Source organism: Fringilla coelebs (assembly GCF_963513975.1).
Source record: "Fringilla coelebs genome assembly, chromosome: 3".
NCBI lineage: Eukaryota > Metazoa > Chordata > Aves > Passeriformes > Fringillidae > Fringilla > Fringilla coelebs.
Window position 1 is genome coordinate 82,728,071 of NC_140030.1, and position 24,499 is coordinate 82,752,569.

The window sequence follows — 24,499 nt, forward strand, 5'->3', positions numbered from 1 at the left end:
CAGTTCATGTAGTAGCTAAACACAAAGTGAGCTGAGGTGTTGTACTCTTATCTTGCTTTGTGAAAGATGAGAAAAAGCATTTGCTTTTGTCTTTTCTCTGTGATCAATAACTGACTTTTAAGGACCAATTTACTGTGTGTTATGAATGGCTGAACCAGCTTCTGTGGAAGAATTGTCAGGAGCTCAGTCTGAGCACCAAATGCAGCGAAACCAAGATGATCTGCTGAGACAATCTGAAGCCTCTTCCATTTCCTTGCTCTCTGGAGTCCTCTTTTGCCATCAATCAGTCATACTCTAAATGTGGTTTATTTGCAGTTTCTTCTTTCTTAGTACACCTAAACTGTGCTCAAATCCTGAAATCCTGCTTGTATTTTCAAGATTATACTTATTCCTTTTTTTTATGTATTTGGTTTTTGCTGGTCTGACTCCATCAGTTTACATCTCAGTTTCTGAAACCTTTTGACTTCTGACTTTTGACTTCGGTGACAAACAAATATGCTTATCATCTTCCTTTTCCCTATGAAACACAATTGCTATTGTAATTTACATTCCCATCACTTTACAATGACAAATACCTTATTTCAAATTAAATCATTTGTTCCTTGTTAATTTTGGCATGATCCTTTTTTAATGCCCTGTACTGTGTAGACCCTTGTTCCTTACCATTCCTCTGCTTTGTTTTTGGTTTTTTTTTAACTGCTTATCTTTGAATTCCCTTCTGTCTTTCTTGTCATTGGGTTTCATTCTGTTCCTTTTATACAGATTGCCCACACTGAAATGAATAGCATTCAAATAATGATATTTTTAAATTATGTTTCTAAATTACTTCCCTGACTGTTAGGATCTAAAAGAATAGCAAAAGAGTTATTGAAATAATTTTACTTTTCAAATACCATCATTAATAAATAGGAATTGCAGCTAGAATTCTTAATATTTATTTTTTGGTTTTCTGTTAATTGATGGTATTGATAATTACTATATATTCTTTTCATTAAGACTTCAGCAGTAAGATTACTGGGGAAATTTTGTAAACTAAAACTTTTAAAACTAGATAGGATTTTTCAGATTTTCCCATTCTAATATACATAATTTGCTGTAAAACTGAATGGACATATCTATTAGATGTCTTAAATTACACTTTTTTTTCTGTTTATATCCATATCTTCAGTAATGATTTTGACAAGCAATTAGCTCTGTGGTCATTAAGTACTGCATAATTATAGTATTGTAGAACTGCAGTGATCTTCTTACACCCTGAAACAGTTTAAAGGTAAAGCAAGTATGAAGTCCAGATATTATGAACTCGGAAAAGCATCTAAACGAGATAAGACTGGAAAAAGTTTTTTTTTTCTTAGTCAAGAGCCTTCAAGTTTATAAAAAGCACATAGGAAGGGCATTAGGTGACGTTTGTGGGTATGGGCAAGGGGGTTAGCAAACCATTGTCTTCGTTCTTATTCAGAAAAAATGGTTCCCGTTGACATTTTTTTTTTTTTGTGACCAATTTTTATTTTAATTTCTTGAAAGTATTGCACCTATTGAGGAAGAATATTGACTTCTATGGTTTTAGAGAATTGTCTTGATAATTAATTCTAATGTCATTACGTTCACCTCTAGTATCTGTGCTGCAAAAAAATATTAATTCACTGCTTTGGGACAGGAGAAGGGAGAGTAAACAAGACCAATTCCTGATCACTAAAGCTAGCTTGTTTTAGAGCTGTGTTGCAGCTATGGTAATAAACAGGTGAACTCTGAGTCATGAGCTGTTGTCACAGGGAAGTGTATATGACCTGCCAAAAGAGAGTACTCTGCTTTCTGCAAAATCAGCCCTTGCCAAAGAGACCAGGGCGTGGTCTCAGACTTGGTCCTGTAACTAACGCTATCTCCGAAAATATGCCAGTACCTTTTGCAAGATTTGCATCTTGCTTTTATTGTGTTAGATAGATTTTGTTACTTCTTAGATTTGGTTGGATAAAGATTTTTAACAATTACTGATTAATACAGATAAAGTTATATTTTTAGAATATTGGAAAAACTGTTGCTGCTATAAAGTGATTAAATTTGTGAATATCCTCATTAAGTTACAAATTTTTTTTGCCATGAGTTAGTGTTTATTTTCCTTCTGTATTTTTTCAGGGCAAGTTTGCATTCCACCAAGTAACAAGATAGTGCTTTGACACTTGTTACAGTGTTAGCCCACTGTTTTGGCCCTTTGTTACTGGGTGAACTGCAGAATGTAAATGGATTATCATAGGGGATCTTTGGAGGAGTTACTTCACTGCTTTGAAATGGAAAAGTATGTATGAGGAGCTCACCTTAACCCTCCTGCTCTCAGATATTTGGGGCTTTCCCAAAACTTTGCACTAGGAGACCTGAGATGCTCAGTGGCTATGTAAGATTACTATGATTATGAAGCATAGAATCACATAAGCTGGAAAGGACCTGAAAGGGAGATGTCTCAAAGAAGCTTTGAGGTCAGCCAGGTTGCCCATGACTTTATCCATTTGGGTCTTCATGCCGTACATGGCCAGAGACTAGGCAAGCTTGCTTGATTGTCCTCAGAGGGAAAAAACTTCTTCTTCATACCCTGTCTCATCTGACATGAGTTGTCCCTTGTCCCCCTGCAGTGTAGCACTGTGAAGAGCCTGACTGTCATCTTGGTACATTCCCCATTGTGCTTGGGGGACTGCTGTTAGGCAACCCCAAAGCCTTCCCATCTCCAAAGTGATCAAATCCAGCTTCCCCAGATTCTCCCCACAGTCCTAGTCTTTGCCATCTTGGTGGGCTCTGCTGAGCTACCTAGTTAGACAATGTCTCACCTGTATCACCTGTTAATCCATTTGCTTAAGGGGCCAGCTGGAATGCAGGTTAAACAAAATTACATCAAGAATATTTCATAGATGGGTCTGGACACACTACAGCATGTTGTCATTCCCATGCCATTTAAAATGTCCTGATTCACAATGGAAATTGTTTCATGCTTCATAACAATAAAGTAGTTATTTTTAAACACCACCACCACAGTTTATACACCATGTTTGTGTCTGTTCTGCATTACAGCCATGTGGCATAGACCCTGCAAGAACACCATGAAATGGTGCAGATTGGCAGTGTCTAGATTTTTCTCTGTCAGTCAACTTTTAGGATTTCTGGGAAAATTTTTATCCTGGAATTTGTTCTGTAACTTCATGAAACTTGAAATAACCAGGATGGAACAATGTAATCTTCCCATAAAAATATAATTTCAGAAAAATAAAGAATAGGACAGAGCAGGGCAAAAAACATCTAGCTTTCTGGAATGATTACTTATAGGAAGCAGATACCTTAGAAATACCTTTCTCTGGTAGTTTCAGTTTTGAATTACACCTGTTTAAAAAATGCATTAGTATTGTTGTTTTTTTAATATTTCTAGGAATTCCTCTTTATATTTTTTTTCTTTTTACATTACTCCTTATTCCCCAGGTTCTCTCAAAAAAATGCAAGATCAGAGTCTTGTGAAAGTCCCTGTTGTTTACAGTGCTATTTAAAAAGGGTAAATGGTTTAGGAAACTTATTTTGCATTTACACCTGTGTGGTGGATATGTGTGATTTGTGGTGGTTAGTCACATACATAAAATACATAGAATTATTTTACCTCCTTTATAAAAAATAAAGGTTTGCTTCTCATTTTTCAAACAGCTCAATGTGTCCAAATCTGTAGTGATTGTGGAACCTGGCTTCATCATTTTCTTCCCCAAAACACAGTTAATCAAAATATATTTCATAGTGGCTTCTGACAATTACAAGCTTTACAGAAGGAAACTTCAGTCTTTCTGTCCAAATGGATGAGAGATGCAGCAATATGTGTCATCAGCATTTCCTCAGAATTCTCTTGGTTTGATTAAATGATCTCCTAGACCTTCCTTAAATGATTTTGTAATCATGAAGGTATTTAAAGAGAAGAAACATCAAAAGAATTGGAAGCCTTGAAAAATGTAATCTAGTCTTTGTAGGAAGATACAAGTGCCTACCTATTCAGGCTTCAGTCACAACAGCTCACTGTTTGTGCACATACCATATTGTATCAGCCCAGAAAGTACAAATTGCATTTTCTAGATGGTGGAGAGATGATTTCCAGCAGAAATATTCAGGTTATTCCATGGCTGTTTCTGTTGAGGGTATATTCTCATTATTTGATAAATGGATTATATGGATGGGTCAAACCTGAAATTCTGATAGTATTGCTTTTCTGCAGGTGTGTGACAGGTGTGTAAGTAATAATCTGCATTTTGTCAATTACTTGAGTTGTTTTATCCTGTGAATAATTTTAGTATTTAAATTCTTAATTATGTATTAGTAATAATCTTTTAAAGAGTTTTTTATATATCACAAGTCTGAAATTCAGTCTTTGGGCTACATCACCCTTACATGCATCTCCTCTTTCTTGTGAGAAGAGGGGCTTTGCAGTTGTATAGCAGGGACAGGTGCATGCACAAAACAAATGTAGAATGACATTGTAGTATGAAAATATACTTTTATTGAAAAAGATGTTTTACTTTTCTTTCTAATAATAATACTGTCCCCAAATATTTTGCTTATCTCTTCTGATATCCTCGCTGTATAAAGAGAAGGAACCTTAGGAGTGCAAATACTTGGGTCTTAGTAATATTCATATTACTTTTCACAGAAAAAAATAGGAAATATTAAAATTTGGTTTTGCAGTAATTTCAGTAATAGAAGAATAACAAAATTTGCTTAAACATGAGTTCACTACTAGAAAAGGTAAGACTGAAAGAAGTGTTATTTCTGATAAAAGTAAAGAAATTTGACATGGTAAATGAATGTGCTGTCAGATAAAAGGAAGCAATTTATAGGCAGCAATTTGCTGCTGAAGTCTAAATTAGATATGGATGTGTGGAATTCATATTTTCCTTCTGGTGCTTATGTGATAATACCAGAATTTACTTTCATTTAAAAGAACATACAAAATTCTATAATCAATGAAATGATGATACCGAAAGAAAAAAGTCTCTGCAGAATAGTGATATATTCAAAGAAAGGTGTCAGTAGATGGTAACTGGTTTCTGTCTTCAAAATTGCTACAACTGTACAAATCAAAAGTATATAATGAAAGCAAAAATTTAAGTTTTAACACTCTATTTTTATAAAAAGAAAACAAATGTTTTGCAAATGCTGTTAAGCAACTTCTAATCCAGATACTCTAGATATGATTTCTATATAAATTGAAAGTTTGGGGAGCGCTGCCTGAATTTTAAGGTGTCAGGAAAGCAGGCTTTTCTCATGAGAGCAAAAAAGAAATCCAGTGCATTTGAGAAAATTTCCTGAGGTCTAAATGTAGTAATGCTGTAGCAAGGTCTTCCTGTACAGTTAGCATAGGGAGTTGAATACTTGACACGGTGCCAAGTATTATTTTTTCCTTTGTCTGCTTCTCAGCATTATGGTTTGTGGCCATCTAGTGGTGAATCCATTTTGAAGACACTAACCTTGTTCAGAATTGTAATAAACCAGTCCCCTAGCTTTGCTGTGCAAAACTGAATTACAGCACACTTTTGGAGAATAAAGAATTCTGTACACCTTTTCCTATTCTGCACTAGTAGTGTTTGTTACAGGAGGATAACGTCTTGAAGATGACAGAACAATTTTTGATGTTAACTGTTAATTTTTGGCAACCAATTTTAATGTGTGTGGGAGTTTTATTCTGTAATTTTTTAATGTCTCATTCCCTAGTAGTAAAGTAGTGAATTTATTTCTTAGAAAGAAATTTGAAAACTTTATAAATTCCATGTTTCCACGATACAGATATTTTTAAAAATATGATATATTTGATTATACATCAGTTCTGAAAGGAATTAATATGCCCTGTTTTCTGTGACTCATTAGAAATTTGACAAACAGTATGGTGGCTCTCCTGCTAAAGTTCTTATTATTAATTGCCTTAGTAATAATGTTTTTCTAGTATTTTTTTTCTGAGTAATGTTTTTAAAATGTCATGGGAAAATTATTCTGGCTTAAGCAGAAAAGATTAATATACGCATCATTAGGAAATAGAGTAGTAAAAGAAGTATGCCAAGTCACCTCTTGGATGAGATGAGTCTACATGGTTCTTGAGACCAGGTGGACTTGAAACATCTGCCAATTCTCCAACAGTTGAAAAACTGAAAATTTGTTTGTATTAGAGAAATAATTCAATAAGCATATTAGTAGCAAATGCAAGAATTTATATTTCTTATTCTCATAAGATAATAGCAAAAATCTGAAAATTTGATGATTCTAGTTATTGGGATTTTTTTTTTTCAATTGGTAAAATGGATTCTGCAATGATTTTGTTTTTATCTTTTGTTCCTTTCATCAAAGTGTCATTTTTTTCATATCTGACCATTCCAACTAGAAATTCTTTGAATTTTCACAATGTTGACATAACTTCCACTTTTTTTAAAATAATTGTTGTAGATTTTTCTTCTATTTAATTTGTAGATTGCACTAAGGTGACAGATATGCATAATATGATAAAACCTATTTATACTCACTATCCAGCATGCCACCATCCATCCATTAACATTGAACATTGTATCAGGATGGTATTGGGTTAATGAATGTAATGGTTTGTTTCATTTTCAGGTATTTGGAGTGGATGACAGCCAGGATTATAATAGGCCTGTTATCAACGAGAACCAGAAAGATTTAGTAAAAGATTGGGCTATAAATTCTGCTACAGTAGTGCTGGAAGAAAAAAGACCACTGAGTACAACTGGATTTCTTGACACAGAGGTAGAATTTAATTTTTGACGGTCTTCTTTTTTCTTCCACTAAAAGAGAGCACTAAGAACTGACCAGTAAGTGTTAAACAGGAAACAAAATCTTGCCTGGAAAACATTAACTCAGATCTATAAGTAATTTATTTCTCCTATGCCTTTATTGCATCATCAAAGCTTCTCTGTCAGAGGCAGGCATTATTCATTGTAGAGGTGTTTTAAAACTTGGCTACCTTTCTACATGCACTGACACGAGTGCATTGGAAATGTAGCAGAAATTTCCTTGCCACAACATAACTTTGCACAGTATATACTTCATGTAAGTTCTCAGCAGAACTGAGGAAAAGCTGGTTATGTTTTATAGCCCAAAGCAAGTAACGATATTAAAATTCAGAAATAAGATGTGTGCACTTAATGCATAATACAAAGTCATCTAGGAAAAAATGGTGGATAATACTTTTTAGATTTTTTTCTCTGAAGCCAGAGGAATTTAGGTTTTTACATTCGTGGTTTTAGTTCTCTAGTGAGGCGCCACTCATGACAAATCACTTATATTAGTTGATTCAGATGCAGTATAACTTAATCAATTGGTGAAAGATTAAACAGAGGAAAGCGCCTGTCTTTATATATGACTTAAAATATGCACACAACATATTGATCATATTTCATATTGAAATATTGGGAGGCATTCTGATATCATTGTGATGGATTAACTGGCTTGAAATGTGTCTGGTACAGAGAAGGATCCCAGTGGAGCAGAATCAACTGGCAACAGTAATGAAGCACATAACACTTATGTCTAACTCCCTTGGCAAACTCTTTCTAAAGTATGGTCCTGTAATTTCACAAACTTTATAGATAAACATTTTTTCTGGAAGATATCAAGAACGTAAATTATTACTTAGTGTGCCTGCCATGCAAATACATTGATTTTAGTATCTGTTTCTCTTAGAAGTGTGTTTTCTCATGGTTGTATTTTAGCTACTGTGAAGCCTTGAGACATGTCACTATGTCTAGACTAGTACCTTTACCTAGTTTCTCTAAGGCACTTCAAGTGAAGTATTGCCACACAGCATAGGCATATCCTCTGGAAGGTTTTTTTCCTTGCTTCTTTGCACAAATCTATAACTATATTCTTTCTCTCTCTTTTTTTTTATGCCTTTTGCAGCACTCAGATGTTTTGTGCCTCATCAGTTTTAAAGAGTATTGATATTTTTTCACTTTTATAATTCCATAAGCAGAAGAATGTATGATTTGTTTTATTAACGTAATTGGTCTTTTCAGGTGTCAACTTTGCAAATAAAAGGTTTTGTTTTCAGAAGACTGAGACTACTTCTGCAGTCATACAGCAGATTTAAGAAACCTTCTGGCAGTGATATACTAAAACTCACTTTTGATTTAGGTGGAAATTACAACAATTATGCTGCTTTATTACTGTGACTGCTTTGCTGCATTAAAAGGTCTTTATATCGTGGGAGAGTATAGGTTATTAGCATAATTTTAAATATTACAAGGCATGGTGATAGGGGAAAGAAATGAAAATTATTTGGTAATTCAAGGAGCAAAACTGGCGTAAGCAATGTGGATAGAGCAAAGATTAGTGTAAGAAGAGTTGAGGACAGATGAAGGTGGAAGAAAACTTACTAGAGAAAGTTAAAAGAAGATGTTGGTTGATAGATATGTAGAAGTAAAAGAGAAGCTAGTTCAGAAAATTAGAGGTGTCTTTTATAGGGAAATAATGGGAAAACAATAATGAGGATAACTACTGAGAGAAGATTGTTACATTTAAAGTGTTATTAACAAAACTTGCGCTCTGTTGAGTCAGTAGGAAGGGGAGAGGCAGATGTGTTTGATTTGTAAAGTATGTGGGTTATGTTCTCATATACAAACTTCTCTGCTTGTAGGTTTTGGAAGACTTACTGCATTACTGAGCTGCAGATCATAAGTTTATAAACCTTATTGAAGATGTTGGCTAAATAGTCAGGTAATGTCAGGGTAGCTCAGTGTTCCAGTTTTGCATCCACTCATATTGTGGGTGGAACTTACTCCAGCTGTCCATCATAGTTATTCCTGTACATGATTAGCAGAATGAGGGGAATTCAGAACATGATTGGCATAGAAAAAGCAAAGAATAAAAATTTAAGATATTTCCATTCAAGAAGGTGGAAAAGGTAGCCTGGGAAATTGTAAAGATTTTATAGAAATAGTTTACAGAATCACAGAGTAGTTAGGCTTGGAAGACGCCTCTGGAGATCATGCAGTCCAACCCTGCTGCCAAGGCAGGACAGGGTCATCTAGAGTCACTTCAGGGGTTGAAAGCTTATTCTGAACTTAAATATTGTAGCTTTACAGGGCTTTTGAAGTATCATTAATAAAATGCTTGGAAATGCTTTACTTGTTTAAGAAGTTTTCAGCTTTTTCTTTGATACAACAGTCTTTAAATACTTTGGAGTAGTGTGTGTCATAAATAAAGTAAAATGCAGAGTGAGTGTCTTGACACAGTTGGACTGAGCCTGAATACACTGGTTCTTGTCTTTTCAGGGATTATATATAGGTAATGAAAATACTAAATCCATCTATTTAAAATTTTTAAATGTTTTTATTTTCTATATTATAAGCTGCCACTTTCCAACAAAGGTAAGTGTGATTAAAGAACAAAAATTAAGTAAAGAGAGAACAAAGAGAATATTATTGTTGTTGTTGTTCTTATTATTTGTTCTTACCTATGAGTTTGGTTAATAAAAATACTGCAGGCATTTGCGCTATAACTTGTCTCTCCAACTTCCATTTGATTTTCAGTGGTCAGTTGTCTGTGCTAAACATAGTTCTTGAATTATAAATTATCAACATTGTGTTTGATGTGCTTCAGTTTTTTGTTTGGTTTGGGATTTGTTTGGGGATTTGGGATTTGTTTGGTTTTTTGGGGTTTTTTTTTAAGACTAAAGCTCAGAAACCTGGTTCTTCATCTGTAGGGTCATCAATATCTTTGACTACAATGTTCCTTTTGCTGTTTTGAATGCCTGATTTGTCTTTCCCACTGAAGATCAGATAAATAATACTACTGACATTCTGAATATTGAACTTCATTCATGTAAATATTTGCTATATTGCTTCTTAAAAGTGGAGTATTTAGAGGCTGTATTTCCTTTTGTTTGTCCTCTCAAAGTACTCTAATTTCCTGTCTTGTAGAACAATCCATTTAGTTTGAAGTTTGATACTTATTTTTTGTTTGAACTTAGATGCTATACTGAAATGTAGGCTGATGTATCACTAGTATCACAGGGCTGTGAAAAGGCAAGCAGGACCCTTGAATACCCAGGAAATGCATTGCCAGCAGAAAAGGGCAGTGTTATCACCACGGTGAAGCTTCCCCTGTAATAATAGCGCTAGAACTGTTAACATTCTCGGTTGAGAAGGGTGGATACAAGTCTAGAGAACGTACAAAGTTACTCAGATTGTAACAGGAATGGAGATTTACCTTGCAAGAACAGATCAGTGCTGTTCCATTAGTCTGGCAAAGTAACAGCTGAGATGGATGCAATTGCTGGGTTTTCATGTATAAATGGAGTAACTGTAATAGAAGAGAAAAAGAACTGTTAAAGATAGGTGTCAGTGTTGTTCCAGGAATAACTTGAAGACATTGGCTGTAAATAAATCATGTATGGAAATCTGTAAAAAGATCATCACCACAGGCATATGATTCTGAAGCAGGTACAGGGAGGAGAGAAGAACTGCTTTCAAGACAGCAATTTATTATAAGATAAAACAATATGATTCTTACAACTTGAACTGTCTAGAGTTATGTGTCTGAAAAGACTTTTTTTTTTAAATTTTATTCACATTGTTGAAATTTATTTTTCAAAAAAAACAGTTAGTCTCCTCTGAAATGCCAAGAGCTGGACATGCTTTTAGGTGTACTGTGTGTGTGCTGTGGATTTTTTTCAGAAGTGGAGCCTGAAGCCCTAAATCTTCAGGCTGAATAATAAGTCCACAGAAATCCATTGTTACATTTTCAAAAGATTTTTTACTCCAATTGACTTTGTATGTGAGATAAGCATAAGAGAAAGCAGATTTAACTCGAAGGTAAAAGGCTGGTATCTCATAGATAAACCCAGCTTTACTGAAATACTCGGAAATTGCTTTTGGTATTGAAGAGAAGATTTGGAGGATTGCATACTTGAGAGCCTGTAAGATGCCAATTGATATGGGTTATAGGAAGAACATTAGGATATCTGAACACAACTTTTTAGATACGTGTTTTATAAACCTTACACCTTCTGGATGTACTTAACCTACTATGAAAAGAAACAGTGTATTTTTGTTGTTATTTCTGCTTCTAAACACAGAGAACTGGTAAAGCACACGTTTACATTCACTGCTATGTAGAAACCATTTTTTGGCAGTGTAATTACAAGAGAAAATAATCTATCATGTTGTTTTGCTGCAAAATCTTAGTATGTTTTTCCATTGTGAAGTAGAATTCAGATTTCTGACACATATCTGTATCTCAGAAATTGGTCAGGTGGTACAGAAGGAACTAGTTAAAATTTTCTGTTGCAAAGATGATTGGGACATGTATTATGTTTGGATTTGGCTATAATTAGTTGTTTTATTAGATAAAAGTTCACTAGTACAGATAGGAAAAGAGAGATTAGTGATGGGAAAGAAAAATGATGTTTTGGTAGTTGCATTAATGCGGTGTGTTTTTTGTAATATTCTTACTGGCACCTCACCTTGTCTTCAGAAATGCCCATAAATAACAAAAACATTGAATTGCCTTCCTTTGCTGTTGTTAGACTTGAATTTTATAACATTTTGATTCTAAAAAATGAATTTAAAATATGGGAATTTGTATAATAGTTTAAAAAAATTACCTGCTGCATCTCTGACTTTACAACACTCATGATATTGTATAAGAGATTCATGATGTTGCATTCATTTGCATTAAGAGGAGAAATTCAAGATCGTAATTTCAAGCTTTTCAAATGTCTGAGTAACTTTTAATTTGGTAAGAAGTTGTCATATAGTAGGTGGCATTGTTCACCATTCTAGTTCTGCTAAGTAAATTTTATAGAATGTATAGTGTTGTTTCCTGGTAAGAGACTAGACTCCAAGAGTAGTCAAGACATTAGGCAAAAATCAGTGTTTTGAGTAGAAGTGTGAAGATTTGAAGGGCTGTTGATGTTTTTTGGAGAGGCAAGCAAGAGAGACTGTAAGATATTTGATAAGACAGTAACATTGCACTATAACTAGAAATCAGATTTTGAAAAAAGGATGGATTATTTAATTCTGTGCTTTCCTTACATTTTAAAAATTTTCAAGATTTCAAAAGGCGTGTCATCAAGAAACCAAATTAATTTCCTTTCTGGTTTAGGTGCAAAAAAATTGTAAAATACTGATGACATTGACTTCATTGTTATGCAGTAGGATGGCTTAGAACTAATCTTTGCTTCTTTTTTCGTTTAGGCCAAACAAATAATCTGAGCTTCCTTTCCTTTCCATCATAAGTTATTACTCTTTCAGTCCTTAAGGTAGTCTTTCTGTAATGAAGTAAATACAATATTTCATCTGGACAAGAGGGTCTTCTAAACCGGTAAAATGTCACTTTCTTGTCTTCCTGAAGCACATTTTTAATTTCTTTACACACCCGCACACCCCATCTACTTTTCCTGCACTTCTGAGCTGAGGACTGAAATAACCTGATCTTAGAACTAGCACATGTTCTGATACATTTTATATAGGTTCTGGTATTTAAAAGTTCACTGCACTAGGAACTGTTGGCTTTTTTGGTACTGATTCAGCAGCTATGTAGATTTTGTTTGTTGTTTGCCATTCTAAAATATATTGACGTAAACCATGTTTTTCGACTTCCTCCAGGAATATAGTGTCTGACCTATCTATTCAGGAAAAACCTGGAAAGATTGCATGCTTTTTATCAAACAGTTATAATTTTTCTTCTGCTGTTTTTTTTCTTTCTTAGGAAGGTTCTGCTAACCCTGGAAGTAAACGTTGGGTATCACAGTGGGCCAGTTTGGCTGCTAATCACACACGTCATGACCAAGATGACTTGAGATTGGAGTCCTCTGTGCCTGCTCCATTAGAAAATGGTATTAAAAACTATTCTTATTGTCATAATTTATGCTGTAAAACCTGTGAAAGGGAGAAAAGAATGTACTTAATCAGCTTTTTTACTCCTAATGCCTCAATTTCACATGAGATTCTTCTGTTTCACTGAGCAGAAACAGTGTAAAAACAAGCTCAGCAGTAGTGGTGTCTGCATGGCAGTTGAGTGCCAGTATTACACTGAATGGTACTAAAACAGGAGACTTTATAAACTGTTCAATATTAGAGAAACTTTCACTTAAGTTTGGGTTGGTCTGCATAGTATGTTTCTTTCCTTGCATCTTTCTTAGTCTAAATTGGACTTCACGTAATGACTATTAAACAATCCTACCTGTGACACTTCAGCTGAAGCACAGCATCCTTCCTTATCTTGGAAATACAGAAGACCTTTGATATTTCTTGAAAAACCCAGAAACTTTCTCTTTAGCAATGAGCAACCTTATCTCCCTTTCTTGGGAGTGCCAGATGTTCAGGGCATGTCTCTCCATAGTTTAATTATTTACATTTGTGATTTTGAAATGGTTTATTCTTTAACATCTACAGACTTGACTATAAAGTTTTGACTACTTCTCTTCTGCTTTTTTCTTCCTGCAAATTTCACTTTAGAGGTGGTGATCATCTTTGGGAGAAGTTTTACAAAGAAGTTTTGCTTTTGATGTTGCATAATGCATTTATCTGTACCAATGCATGAAAGAATTCTTACCAGTGACTGCTGCTTCTGTTGTAGCTTTTCCTCCCCTCATAAGCATTGAACTTTGAAGTCAAAGGAGATGGAAAGGGGAAAAATTAACTTATCTGATACACACAGAATAATGGAAATCAAGAGCAAATTTTGCACTAAATGAAAGCATTGGGTGTGTACATATAGGACACTTAAAATCATTGCTATTGAGACTGATCTTTTGGGTGGTTAATTGGGAGCTTTGGTAGTCTTTTGTTTTCTGTAGTTTTAAATGGTCACTTTCAGATGAGGCACTACCTAGGATCTTCTTTGGAGAGGTAAAGGCTTTTTTTGCCATTATGAGAACTAAGATAAGAGTTAAAGGGAAGTAGCATACCTGTTCTGCAAGAATTCTAAAATACTAAAGGGGAGATAAAGCATTCAAAGCACCAAAGGTGTAATAAAAATAAAGTTTAGTACGTACATCTAAAAACCAATTCAGAAAACATGTATTGTTGACCTAGATGCCTGTATCTTCTTTAGAAATCTTAGTATTTAAACTTAACATAGCACATACTTACAACATGTAGTTGCTAAACAACTCCATGCCTTTTTTTTTCTAAAGGCATTTTGAAATTCACCAGGAAGCAAGTTACATGCCTATATATGTATAAAATATTTGACCTAGTAGGCATGTCTGAGAGAAGTCAATCTTCACAGATGGCAATCATACTGATTTTTATTAAGCCTTCAATTTGTTTCATAATTTTCAAAGGAAAAAAAAACAGTCCTAGAATTAGAAGGCCTTGCTTGCATTTCAGAGGTACTTACTGTTTCTCAAATCAGTGTCTTAACATAGATTACAGGAAAAAAAACCTGTGAGTCCTTTTGCATTCTTCATTAAAGACACTGCAAAGAGAAAAGATAGATTGAAGAGCATGGATAGAAAGTAGCAGGTATACATACAGCATGATTGTTGATATTCAATTAATTGCTTAGAGGATTCTTGCAGAGAGAGCAACCCTGTACTCCAGTTCTTACTCCTGGAGCAACCAATGTTGGTGGCAAGCCATGGTAGGAAAGTCCCATCAGGGTATGCAGAGCAGTTGCTTATGGATCTCTCCTGGCAAGAAAGGGATTTGACAGATGTGTGTTACTAAATGTGTCACATTATGTTGCAACAGCAGACAAATGAACTGCAAAAAGGATTTTTTCTATCCAAATATTCAAAGTCAGGGCAATTCATAGAGCAATTTATATCACCTTTGAGTAATAAAGGCTTGTTTCTGACAGCACAACTGCTGTGTTTGTTAAATGGGCAAGGAAGGCACAGTCATCATCACTGTGGAAAAATAAATTTTGGGTTCTAAAACAGTTATTCTTTGCAACAGTCCATGGGATGGCCATGCTTTTCTGCTGATGGAGCATTCATTCTGTGTACACTGAGAATTCAGTGAAAGTGCTTTAGCACTAATACTGCATTCTTTTGATGCTTTGTATACAAAGCATTGTTAATGCATTTTCCATACATTTTTATACTACAGTGTCTTGTTTGGGATAAAAACATTATTTTTGCTTTCTCAGCCATAGTTATTTCTTTGTTCATGAGTGGGGCTTTTCAATATTGCTGAGAAGTGTCTCCCAGCACTGCAGATTCTTGCCTGAATGAGGCAAGGCCTCGCAAGGAGAGGCTGTGGTCTGTCCATGAGACAGACCTCAAGCTGTTGAACAGGCAGGTAGGGAGGAAGAAGGAGGATCTTACTCTTTTTGGTAATTTTGAAATCTGGTCCTAAAGATGTTTAGGAATATAAGATTTGCTTTCCACTTCCTGTTGTAATGGTGTGCCGATTGATATAACAGTGATTTCTGACCTATTTTAACCTACTGTGGGTTCATAAAAACTTTGTATGATTCAGCTGGCTAAAAGAGTTCATTACATGTTTTTCTACATGTCTAAATATGATTGATCTTGTCATAGAACAGCAGGATGGACTGATGACTTTTTCAGTTCTGTTTTATGTTGTATTAGCCTTGTGCTGTCTTAAATATTTCATCTTTCTATCTGCCTTGCTGTTGAGTGTCTTCTCAAATATTTTTTCTCTTTCATTTTTAGACACAGACATCAGTGAGTCTGGTATTTCTGTTAGAAGTGCTGGTTCAGCTGCTTCTATGACCAGCCAAGGTGAGCGAAAGAGGAGGACACTTCCGCAGCTTCCCATAGAAGAGAAAGTAAATGAAAATTTAAAACCAAAAACTGTATCTCATCAGAGGTCAGAAATAGGTGAAAAGCAAGACACTGAACTTCAGGAGAAAGAAACTCCAGCTCGTGCCTCAGATGCTAAGTCAAGCAGAACAATGAATGGTCTTTCACCCAAAGCTGCTGGAGACAAAGTGTTTTCTTTTCCCAGCTCTTCTAGTAAAGAGAGAGTTGAAACTGGCAGAGAAACTTCTGTGGTGAAACAAGCTTTAGCAAAAATTCAACAACAAGAAAGAAAGGAGCAAGGACACTGGACACCTTCAAAATTATCCTCTTCAAAATCTGCTGCAAACCAGGTTGAGAAAGGTAGGGAGGAGATTTTTATGTCACCCAAAACTTTGGATAATCAAGAAAATGCTCCTGGACATGTTACAGATAAAGCAGAAATTAAATTGGCACAGATTGAGGGAAAAAGAAGAAAAAATGAGGAAATCAATAGAGGACAAAGTCCTAAAGTACTTGCGGGAGACAAAAAGGAATCTTCAAAACCCTTAGTGAGGCAAGGTAGCTTTACTATAGATAAGCCTAGCACAAATATACCTATAGAACTTATTCCTCACATTAATAAGCAGAGTGGTTCTGCTGCCCCTTTAGTGTCTGCAAACAGGTTACGTGACAGAAGTGATTCGATGGACACCGATTCCAGTATAGATACAACACTAATTTTAAAAGACACGGAAGCTGTAATGGCTTTCCTTGAAGCTAAATTGCGTGAAGAAAATAAAACTGATGAAGGTCCTGACACTCCTAGTTACAACAGAGATAACTCCATATCACCAGAATCAGATGTCGATACAGCCAGCACAATCAGTCTAGTTACTGGCGACACTGAAAGAAAATCCACGCAGAAGCGGAAGAGCTTTACAAACTTATATAAAGACAGATGTTCCACTGGTTCCCCTTCAAAGGATGTTTTAAAATCTTCTACAAGTGCTAGAGAAAAGATTGAAAAGAAAACTAAGAGTCGATCTTCAGATGGAGGGTCTAGAGCTGACGCTCGCAAAACTGTGCAATCCAGTGGAAGAATGAGGCAACCATCCGTAGATTTAACAGACGATGACCAAACATCCAGTGTACCTCATTCTGCCATTTCTGATATCCTATCGTCCGACCAGGAAACCTACTCTGGCAAATCACATGGAAGAGTTCCTTTTGCCTCAGCAGATGAACTTGTACATTCCAAGATGGAAGGAAAGTCAGCTAAATCAAAAACCTCTCCTGTTGGCCTTGGGCAGTCCAGTAAATCTACCACTCTTCCGAGACCTCGTCCCACAAGGACTTCTCTCTTGCGCAGAGCACGCCTTGGTGAAGTCTCAGATAGCGAGCTTGCTGATGCCGATAAGGCTTCGGTCGCTTCCGAAGTGTCCACTACAAGTTCTACGTCAAAACCTCCATCAGGGAGGAGAAACATTTCCAGGATAGACTTACTCGCTCAACCTCGCAGAAATCGACTGGGCTCTTTATCAGCACGTAGCGACTCTGAAGCAACAATAACCAGGAGCACTGCCTCACCACGTACTCCAGAAGCAATCATCAGAAGTGGGTCAAGGCTGCTCTCAGGAGGAGACAGCGCGAAAGTTTCTGCTAGAACTCGAGCCAATAGCATTTCTCGGCTTTCGGATTCAAAATCCAAATCCTTGGCTTCTGCTCATAATTCTCCCTCAGGTATGTGAGATTATTTGAAATAATTTTGTACAGTACTAGATTTTTTTAATGTGTGGATTTTTTAAAAGAAATTGTTTAAGAAAGCACTCTTATGAAACTGTTGAGTTTTAGTTGATACAGTCTTTTTCTTTGGAGTAAGAGGCTTCCATGGCAGGTCTCGTAGAGTTTCTCATTTAAAATCATAAAGCCAAGAAATTGTAATCCTTTAACTCTTTGGATGTGTTTTCATCTTGAAACCACTAAGACAGAACTGACTTGGGACAGTCAAATGCATCAACAATAATTTGTTTTAGTGCAAAAACAGACACAAGATCCCTTTGCTCAAATCATGGTAGTAGAAGTTCAGAAGGTCAGCAACACTATATAGTACATAGGAGATATTATATTTATTTATAAGGTATGCTTGTAAATAGGCAATCAGAGATTTTTTGATAAGAATAATAATGTTGAAGTAACACATAGAAAAACTATATGCTACCTAACTAAATATCATAAACAAATTTCTTTTAAAGGGTTTGCCTTATCTTGGATTATTTCTCATTTTGTGTTCCAAATCATGGCAATTTATGATTTCATCATGATTTCCAGATCCTGTTGATCTGGTTTTGGTGTGGTGGTTACTCTACTTTGTCTTTTGGAAGGAAAGATCCATCAGTCTATGAATTTTAACCTACTATTTTGTTAGAAGTTAACGTAGCATTCTTAGTGCAAGCTGTGTGAAAGCTGGTAGGTTTTGTCAGCAACAATATTAAAGCTATCAAAATTAAATGTGGTAATTATAAAAAAGTTAACTTTCTTGTGAAATGAGTATCTAAAATAAATGTCTGCTTGCTTTTAGGATTGTCATGCTACCAGCTTTACCATATTTGCAGTCAATCCAGTCTCAGAATAAAATTAATAGAGTAGCTTCCAGTGTTGTAGCGCACTGAAATTTTGCTATATCCCATTCAGACTTGATATAAGCCACTGTGATACTTAATTTCCCACACTCCTGCTGTCCTTCTGTTGTTTGTATATCATAAGTGGACCATGTCAGGATTCTTAGCATTGTATATTCCCCATGTAGTTAGTTTTGCTCTGTCATTTATTGGCTCAATAGAAATTCCTGCTGAGATGCATTGCTCAGTTATAGACTTGACTCTGATTTTATGACAGGTGTCTACAAAGGTACCCAAAAAAGGTGACACTTCAAGTAAAAATTCAGTCTTTCCTTGTAAGATATAATTGGAAAAGCAGCATGTATTCAATTTTAATCAAAATTTTGAATTGATGATGCAGCCTGAAAGATGGCAATGCTGGGGTAGGGAAGTGTCAGTGAAGACTTCTATATATTTATTTTAATACTGAATACTAGTTCACATTATGATAATGCTTTTTTTTGAAAAGGTAAAGTCCATCTGTTTTTTGTCACTTCACTGCTTTTGTTTTTCACAAAACTCTGTATGAACTTTGAGTTTTGTGTCCCTGTGAAGTATTGCAGGCTTCCTAAACTTCTCCCAGGTTGCCTCATTGAAGTGTTTTGCTGCTTCTGTTAAAGGGAGTGTATCTTTCTCTTCTCACCCTATTAGTCCATCACTTTGTGGTCTTTGCTAAATGTTTATTTCCCCATGTCACACAGTAGAAGTTTACTGTAGCTGGTATAAAAACACTGTTTTCAAGAGGGAAAAGATGCCATTTTCTCATGGGTACCCCAACGTAATAATCTAGGTAATTTTAAAAGACCATTGTTAGGAAAAACTACAGTAGTAGTGGCTTCTGTCTTATAAAACTGTATCAGTTAACATGTATCAATGGAGAAGCCTATCAATGCAAGGGCCAGAAGCTGAAAATAATTAATGAAGCTGTCAGATACTTTCAAAACAAAATCGTTGCTAAATAAACTCATTAAGTCTTGTTAATATATAAGTAAAAAATATTATTACTACTGTTTTGGATTTAGAGTTCTGAATTTTTTCTGTATCAGTAACATTATTGTATAATTTTTTTACTGATTTATTTAGGTTATTCTTTTGGGAAAATCTGAATTGCTTTGAAAGTGGTGTAACCTTCCAGTCTATATAGGAGTATATGTATAAATGCATCTCCAACTACATATAGGCCACTTTTAATTCCTCAATTTAATTTTGTTTCTAGAAAAGTCAACAATTAATTTTATCACTTTTGGAAAGTACAAATGAAGTGCTTGGCTAAAGCACCTTAAGCACCTCAACTATTTGAATATATTTTACTTCAGGCACATTTAATCACGGTGTAGCAAGAATGGATTTTTTTTCTCTCTGTGGACATAGGAAGACTGGAAAATGAATGATTATTACCAGTATTGGATTTGGGGTTTTGTTTCCTTTACCAGAGGACTAGCTTCTCTCAAAATGTTAAATATGTTCCATGGGTTATCTCATCAGAGGTCAGCTAACACTACCCCATTGTAGATCAGTAAACATTGGCAGCCTCTTAAATCCAGCCCACAAAGAGAAAGCTTTTTCTGCACTTCCCAAATCAATGTTCAGACACATATACCTGTAAAAGAAAGCAAGAATAAGATGTAGTTTCTGGATTTTTTAAATTGTCTTATATTTCATGTGATGAATTGCAACATGATAGGGTTAAAATTGTCAGAGCAAGCAGTAAGTCTGTAATTTCAAGAATCATTTCTTATCCTTGATGCAGTGAAGTATTGCTTACTTTTATATGAAAGGGCAAGCAGACAAATGCAACATGTAGGGTGAGAACTGTTAGCATTGAAGTCATTACCAGAGTGTGTCTGTGGTAGGAGGCTTGATAACTGAGAGCACTGTGAAGACACATGAGGCAGAATTAGTAACTTTATAGCACAAGCAGTGAAAGGTCTGATGAAGGCACTGCATCATCAAACAGTAGAGTGTGATCAATAAAAACAGAGGAGACCAAAGACCTATTTTCACAACAACAGAGGGAAATTGAAGATGATGTTACAGAAGGAGCTGTGTATCAGGAATACAAACGGCAGGATCAGACCTTGTGCAAAGCTGCTAAGCTGCAACTGTAAAATTAGGCATTGAGTCAGAGCAGAGAGACCTTGAGCAGCCAGCTGTGTTTGGCAGCTCTGCTGCCTTGCTGACCTAGCTGTCATTGCAAATAGCTGGCAGATAGGTTGATCAAAGCTGTTGAGGTAACTGGCGGGGGGGAAAGAAATTGCTAATTGAGAAAAAACAGCCCTTACTAAGTAGATTTTAGTAGTAGGAGCTTGGAAATGGATGCACCTTAAGAAGTCAGTGCCTCAATGAGAGTAGAATATATTCTAAGTAGTATAAAGAATATAGTAAATAAAATTTATTCTCAGATCTTTGAAGTGAGAGTATGTTGTCCAAATCACCAAACTTGCCAGCTTAATGATTGTCAGGACATTATACTTCTCACAGAGTAGTCACTAAATTAGGGTTGAGTGCTGATTATTTTAGCCAGGGTTTTGGAGGATTTTCTAGCTAGTGGTACTGATGTTCACAGTCTTTGGTGTCTGAGATAAGCAACTGCACAACAGCTTTCAGAAATGTACATAAACTACAGTGACATTTTGGGCCTGCATAATTTATAGATAACAATAAAAGCATACATAGGCAAATGTATGGCTACCTCACTGGGAAACATGCTTGGATATGCTTGTCATGAATTTCACAACTTTGAGATTTTTTACCACTAGGCCTACAGTAACTTTGTCCTCATATTAAAGAGAAACACATTAATCATATGTAATACCCCAACATTTCAAGGCCTTAAAATTCAATGGTCTTAAAAATAGGGGTTTTATGATACTATGTAATGTTACAAATGATTGTTATTTATTTCATTTCAGTTAGTATCTCTGAAATGTTTAAACCTTTACAAAATTCAGTATTTTTAATTGAAAGTATAATCTTTTCCTAAAAAAGTGTGGGTGGAAAAGAGGACCTAAGACTAATTTCATAAATATATTTTATTTAAGCAAATGCTTCTAATCTGAATGTTTTAAATCGAATTAACGTGATAAAACACTATTTTGTACACAGAGAAATCCAAGCTTCTCCCAGACCCAGACCCTGATGTTGAAACTTACAGTGGTAGAGTACTAGAAATCAAATCTGTTTCTGATATTTCACTTCTCATTCAATTTTTAGTTTTTAAATATATTATTACATATGCTCATTGTACAGTGCTGAGTTGCTGAACTATCTTACTTAAGAGATTTTAAGATAAATTTTATAATTATTTTGAAGACTATAATTTGAACTGGGACAAAGAATTTAAACAAAAAGGGGTGAAAAAATGTGGGCCCAACTCATAATTCTCTTTGAACTTTGGTCACACATTGCTTGCATGCTGTTGGTGGGAAAATGTACTTTTTCTGCTCATGTTTTACTTCCCTAAGATCAAACAACTTTGAAGCCTCCAAAAAGAGATTAGAAAGTGATTGGGGAGTCATTGTTGCTTTCTACAATAAAGTTAGAAAATGTAAAAAAACCTAGAACTGGACATAATTTGAAACCCACATTTAAACCTGAAAAAATTGCACCAGCACATGTTTGTTTTCAGCAGTTGAAACTTCATTATTTGTATGAGGGAAGGGATGTAAGCTTATACACCAATGTCATAGTCTACATACCATAATCTTTGCATTACACAAAAATTACTTCCATTATTTGTTACTTAAATACATATAGGTGTCTACTTCATTTGTAATGTTCATTTTTAATGTATCAGGAGAAATCATTATTAATTCTTGCATTTTTTAATACTAAAAAGCAATTTACATCATTTGGTTCTATTATTTTTCAATCACCAATAGGTGATCATACACTTATTTCATTTTCTGCAGTACTTACAGAGCCTCATGAATGTCAATGAATTTCGGGTGTTAAATCCCCTGCAGCAATTTAGCCGGTTGTGGTGATGGGGATTTCTTTAAACTTGATGTTATCTCTTCCTGTTGGAGATGTCTGAGGACAGCACATCTGAAATCCATTTTCTAGACTTCAGTAATTCATAAGGGGACAAGAGCCTCCTACTTAGTTCCAGTTCTCTTGTACTTCAGGCTGTCCTCAGCAATATGGTTGTATAATGCTTTATGTGCTGCATGTCAGTATATATACTTCTTTCTCTGAGGCTGCTTCTCTTATGGATGTGCTGCAGATTTGCATAACAGAATATTAATTTTACATACTCTTTTTCTGTACTAAACACATAAGCATAGAATCATTTTATGGTTGGAAAAGACCTACGCATCATCTAGGAATTTTATGCTTTCCTTATGTAAATGTGCATTCCAGGCTTGGTGCCAGCTCCATCCCTCCTTCATATCTCTTAATTTTCTTTTTTGTGTATCACATAAACCTTGAATGAAATTTGGGAAAAAAATCTGCAGAAAAAGTGCAATCTGACTATATACTTAAATGTTGATGAATTGGGCCCTTGTTTTGTAATACAGTTTGTTTGAGCTCATATACAATCACTGGCTTTTACATCTTACTTTACTCATCACTATACAAAGAGCATTAGTTTTATGTTTTTATTAATTAATATTTTTATTTAACACAAATTCTGTAGCTTTCTTTTAAAGATGTAGTAAATAAACCTTTTTTGAGGTACCTGGGGATGGATAATAAATAGCTGTGTATTTTTGTGATGTTACTGAAATAATGCTGTTTTCTCTTATTAAAGATGCCATAATAATTCTTTTTTAATAATTAAACTAATTTAGTAAGTGCAAGATGGAGGCGCTTTCCTACAGATTATGCTTCCACCTCAGAAGATGAATTCGGATCAAACCGTAATTCCCCTAAACATACCCGTCTGCGTACCTCTCCAGCCCTGAAAACCGCGCGACTGCAGAGCGCTGGGACAGCAGCTCAAAGCAGCAACACTTTCAAGCACAGGATAAAGGAGCAGGAAGACTACATTCGGGACTGGACTGCCCACCGGGAAGAGATAGCAAGGTTGGTTTGAAAGGAGCGCTCCCAAAATAACAGAGTTTGTACCCAGCCATTTGTACAGGTGCACGTAGAGGACAAAGAGAGCTGATGGATTTTCTCTATCACTCCTTACAGCTTTCCTTCACTAACTGAATAGGTTACTTAAAATTTTTCTTATGAGAGACTGGCAGACAGAACACTCATATCACCAGCACGTCTCTTTTTCGTGCAAAATGGTAGTAACTTCTGATTTATGATAGCCAAATCCCAAAAATGAACTTTCATTTGCATTACTGGGACTTGCAGAGGTACTTGGTGTATTTCCCAAGGCTGAAGTGCATGTGATTTTGTACTACCTTTACATATTGAGGTAAAATTTCAGATCAATCACAGGTGACAGAGAGAGAAAAAAAGTCAGCTTTGGAATGTGAGAGGCCATGTTCTCACTTTCATTTTTCATTTATCAGGACATTATTTCATGTTAGGTACTTTCTGATTTAAGTCATGAGTATTCACCAAAAGGTTGGTTTTTTTTTTTTTTTTTTGTTGCAAGTCCATGAGATTAGTATATCAATACCTCTGTCATTGCTGGCACTACTCTGCTTCAAGGGAACCAAGGAAAAGTTGGTTGCACATTCTGGTAACCAAATATTGCCATATCATGCAACACCCAGGCAGTGAAAACTTCAGAGAGCTTGCACAAGCATATAAATGTTATTTGATACTTAGATGTCAGTGTTCAGGTTCCAAAGATTTTTACAGAACTTAATTTGGAAGCCTAAACAAGAAATATGTTTTCCTTTTAAGATTAGTGTTAATAGTGTAAAGTATTTTCTTAATACTGTGGAAGTGTTTTGCTTAGTGTGATTAATTACTTTTTGTTTCCTGATTTGAGTAATATTTTTCAACATTTGTTTTTCTGTTGTGATCTGTGCAAAGGGAAGATGTAGAGACCTGAGAGATGCACAGAATATACCTAAGGGAGTCTCATAGTATCTGGACAAATAATGAAATAAACATTTTCGAAATAATCTTTCTAGAACATATCTTTCTTTTCAGAAGTCTTAATTTAGAGATGGTTATAGGAAGGACTGTGTGTATATGGGAAAAATAATTGATAGCC

The 24,499-nt window shown here is 35.3% G+C and overlaps 1 protein-coding gene across 9 annotated transcripts in view; it reads left to right on the forward strand.

The window, feature by feature from the left end:
- CEP170 (centrosomal protein 170) overlaps nucleotides 1-24,499 on the forward strand; it is a 95,532-nt gene that overhangs the window by 54,697 nt on the left and 16,336 nt on the right. For 4 of the 9 annotated variants that reach the window (XR_014616057.1, XM_084203339.1, XM_084203340.1 and 1 more), the window contains exons 10-14: nucleotides 6,616-6,765; nucleotides 12,730-12,856; nucleotides 15,647-17,455; nucleotides 21,478-21,528; nucleotides 23,166-23,400. Coding sequence is in view for 8 of the 9 variants with exons in the window: in XM_084203339.1 (XP_084059465.1) it covers nucleotides 6,616-6,765; nucleotides 12,730-12,856; nucleotides 15,647-17,455; nucleotides 21,478-21,528; nucleotides 23,166-23,400 (2,372 nt within the window). In the remaining variant the exon portion in view is untranslated. The remainder of the gene's footprint in view (nucleotides 1-6,615; nucleotides 6,766-12,729; nucleotides 12,857-15,646; nucleotides 17,456-21,477; nucleotides 21,529-23,165; nucleotides 23,401-24,499) is intronic. The other 5 variants (XM_084203341.1, XM_084203342.1, XM_084203344.1 and 2 more) reach the window with 4 other exon arrangements.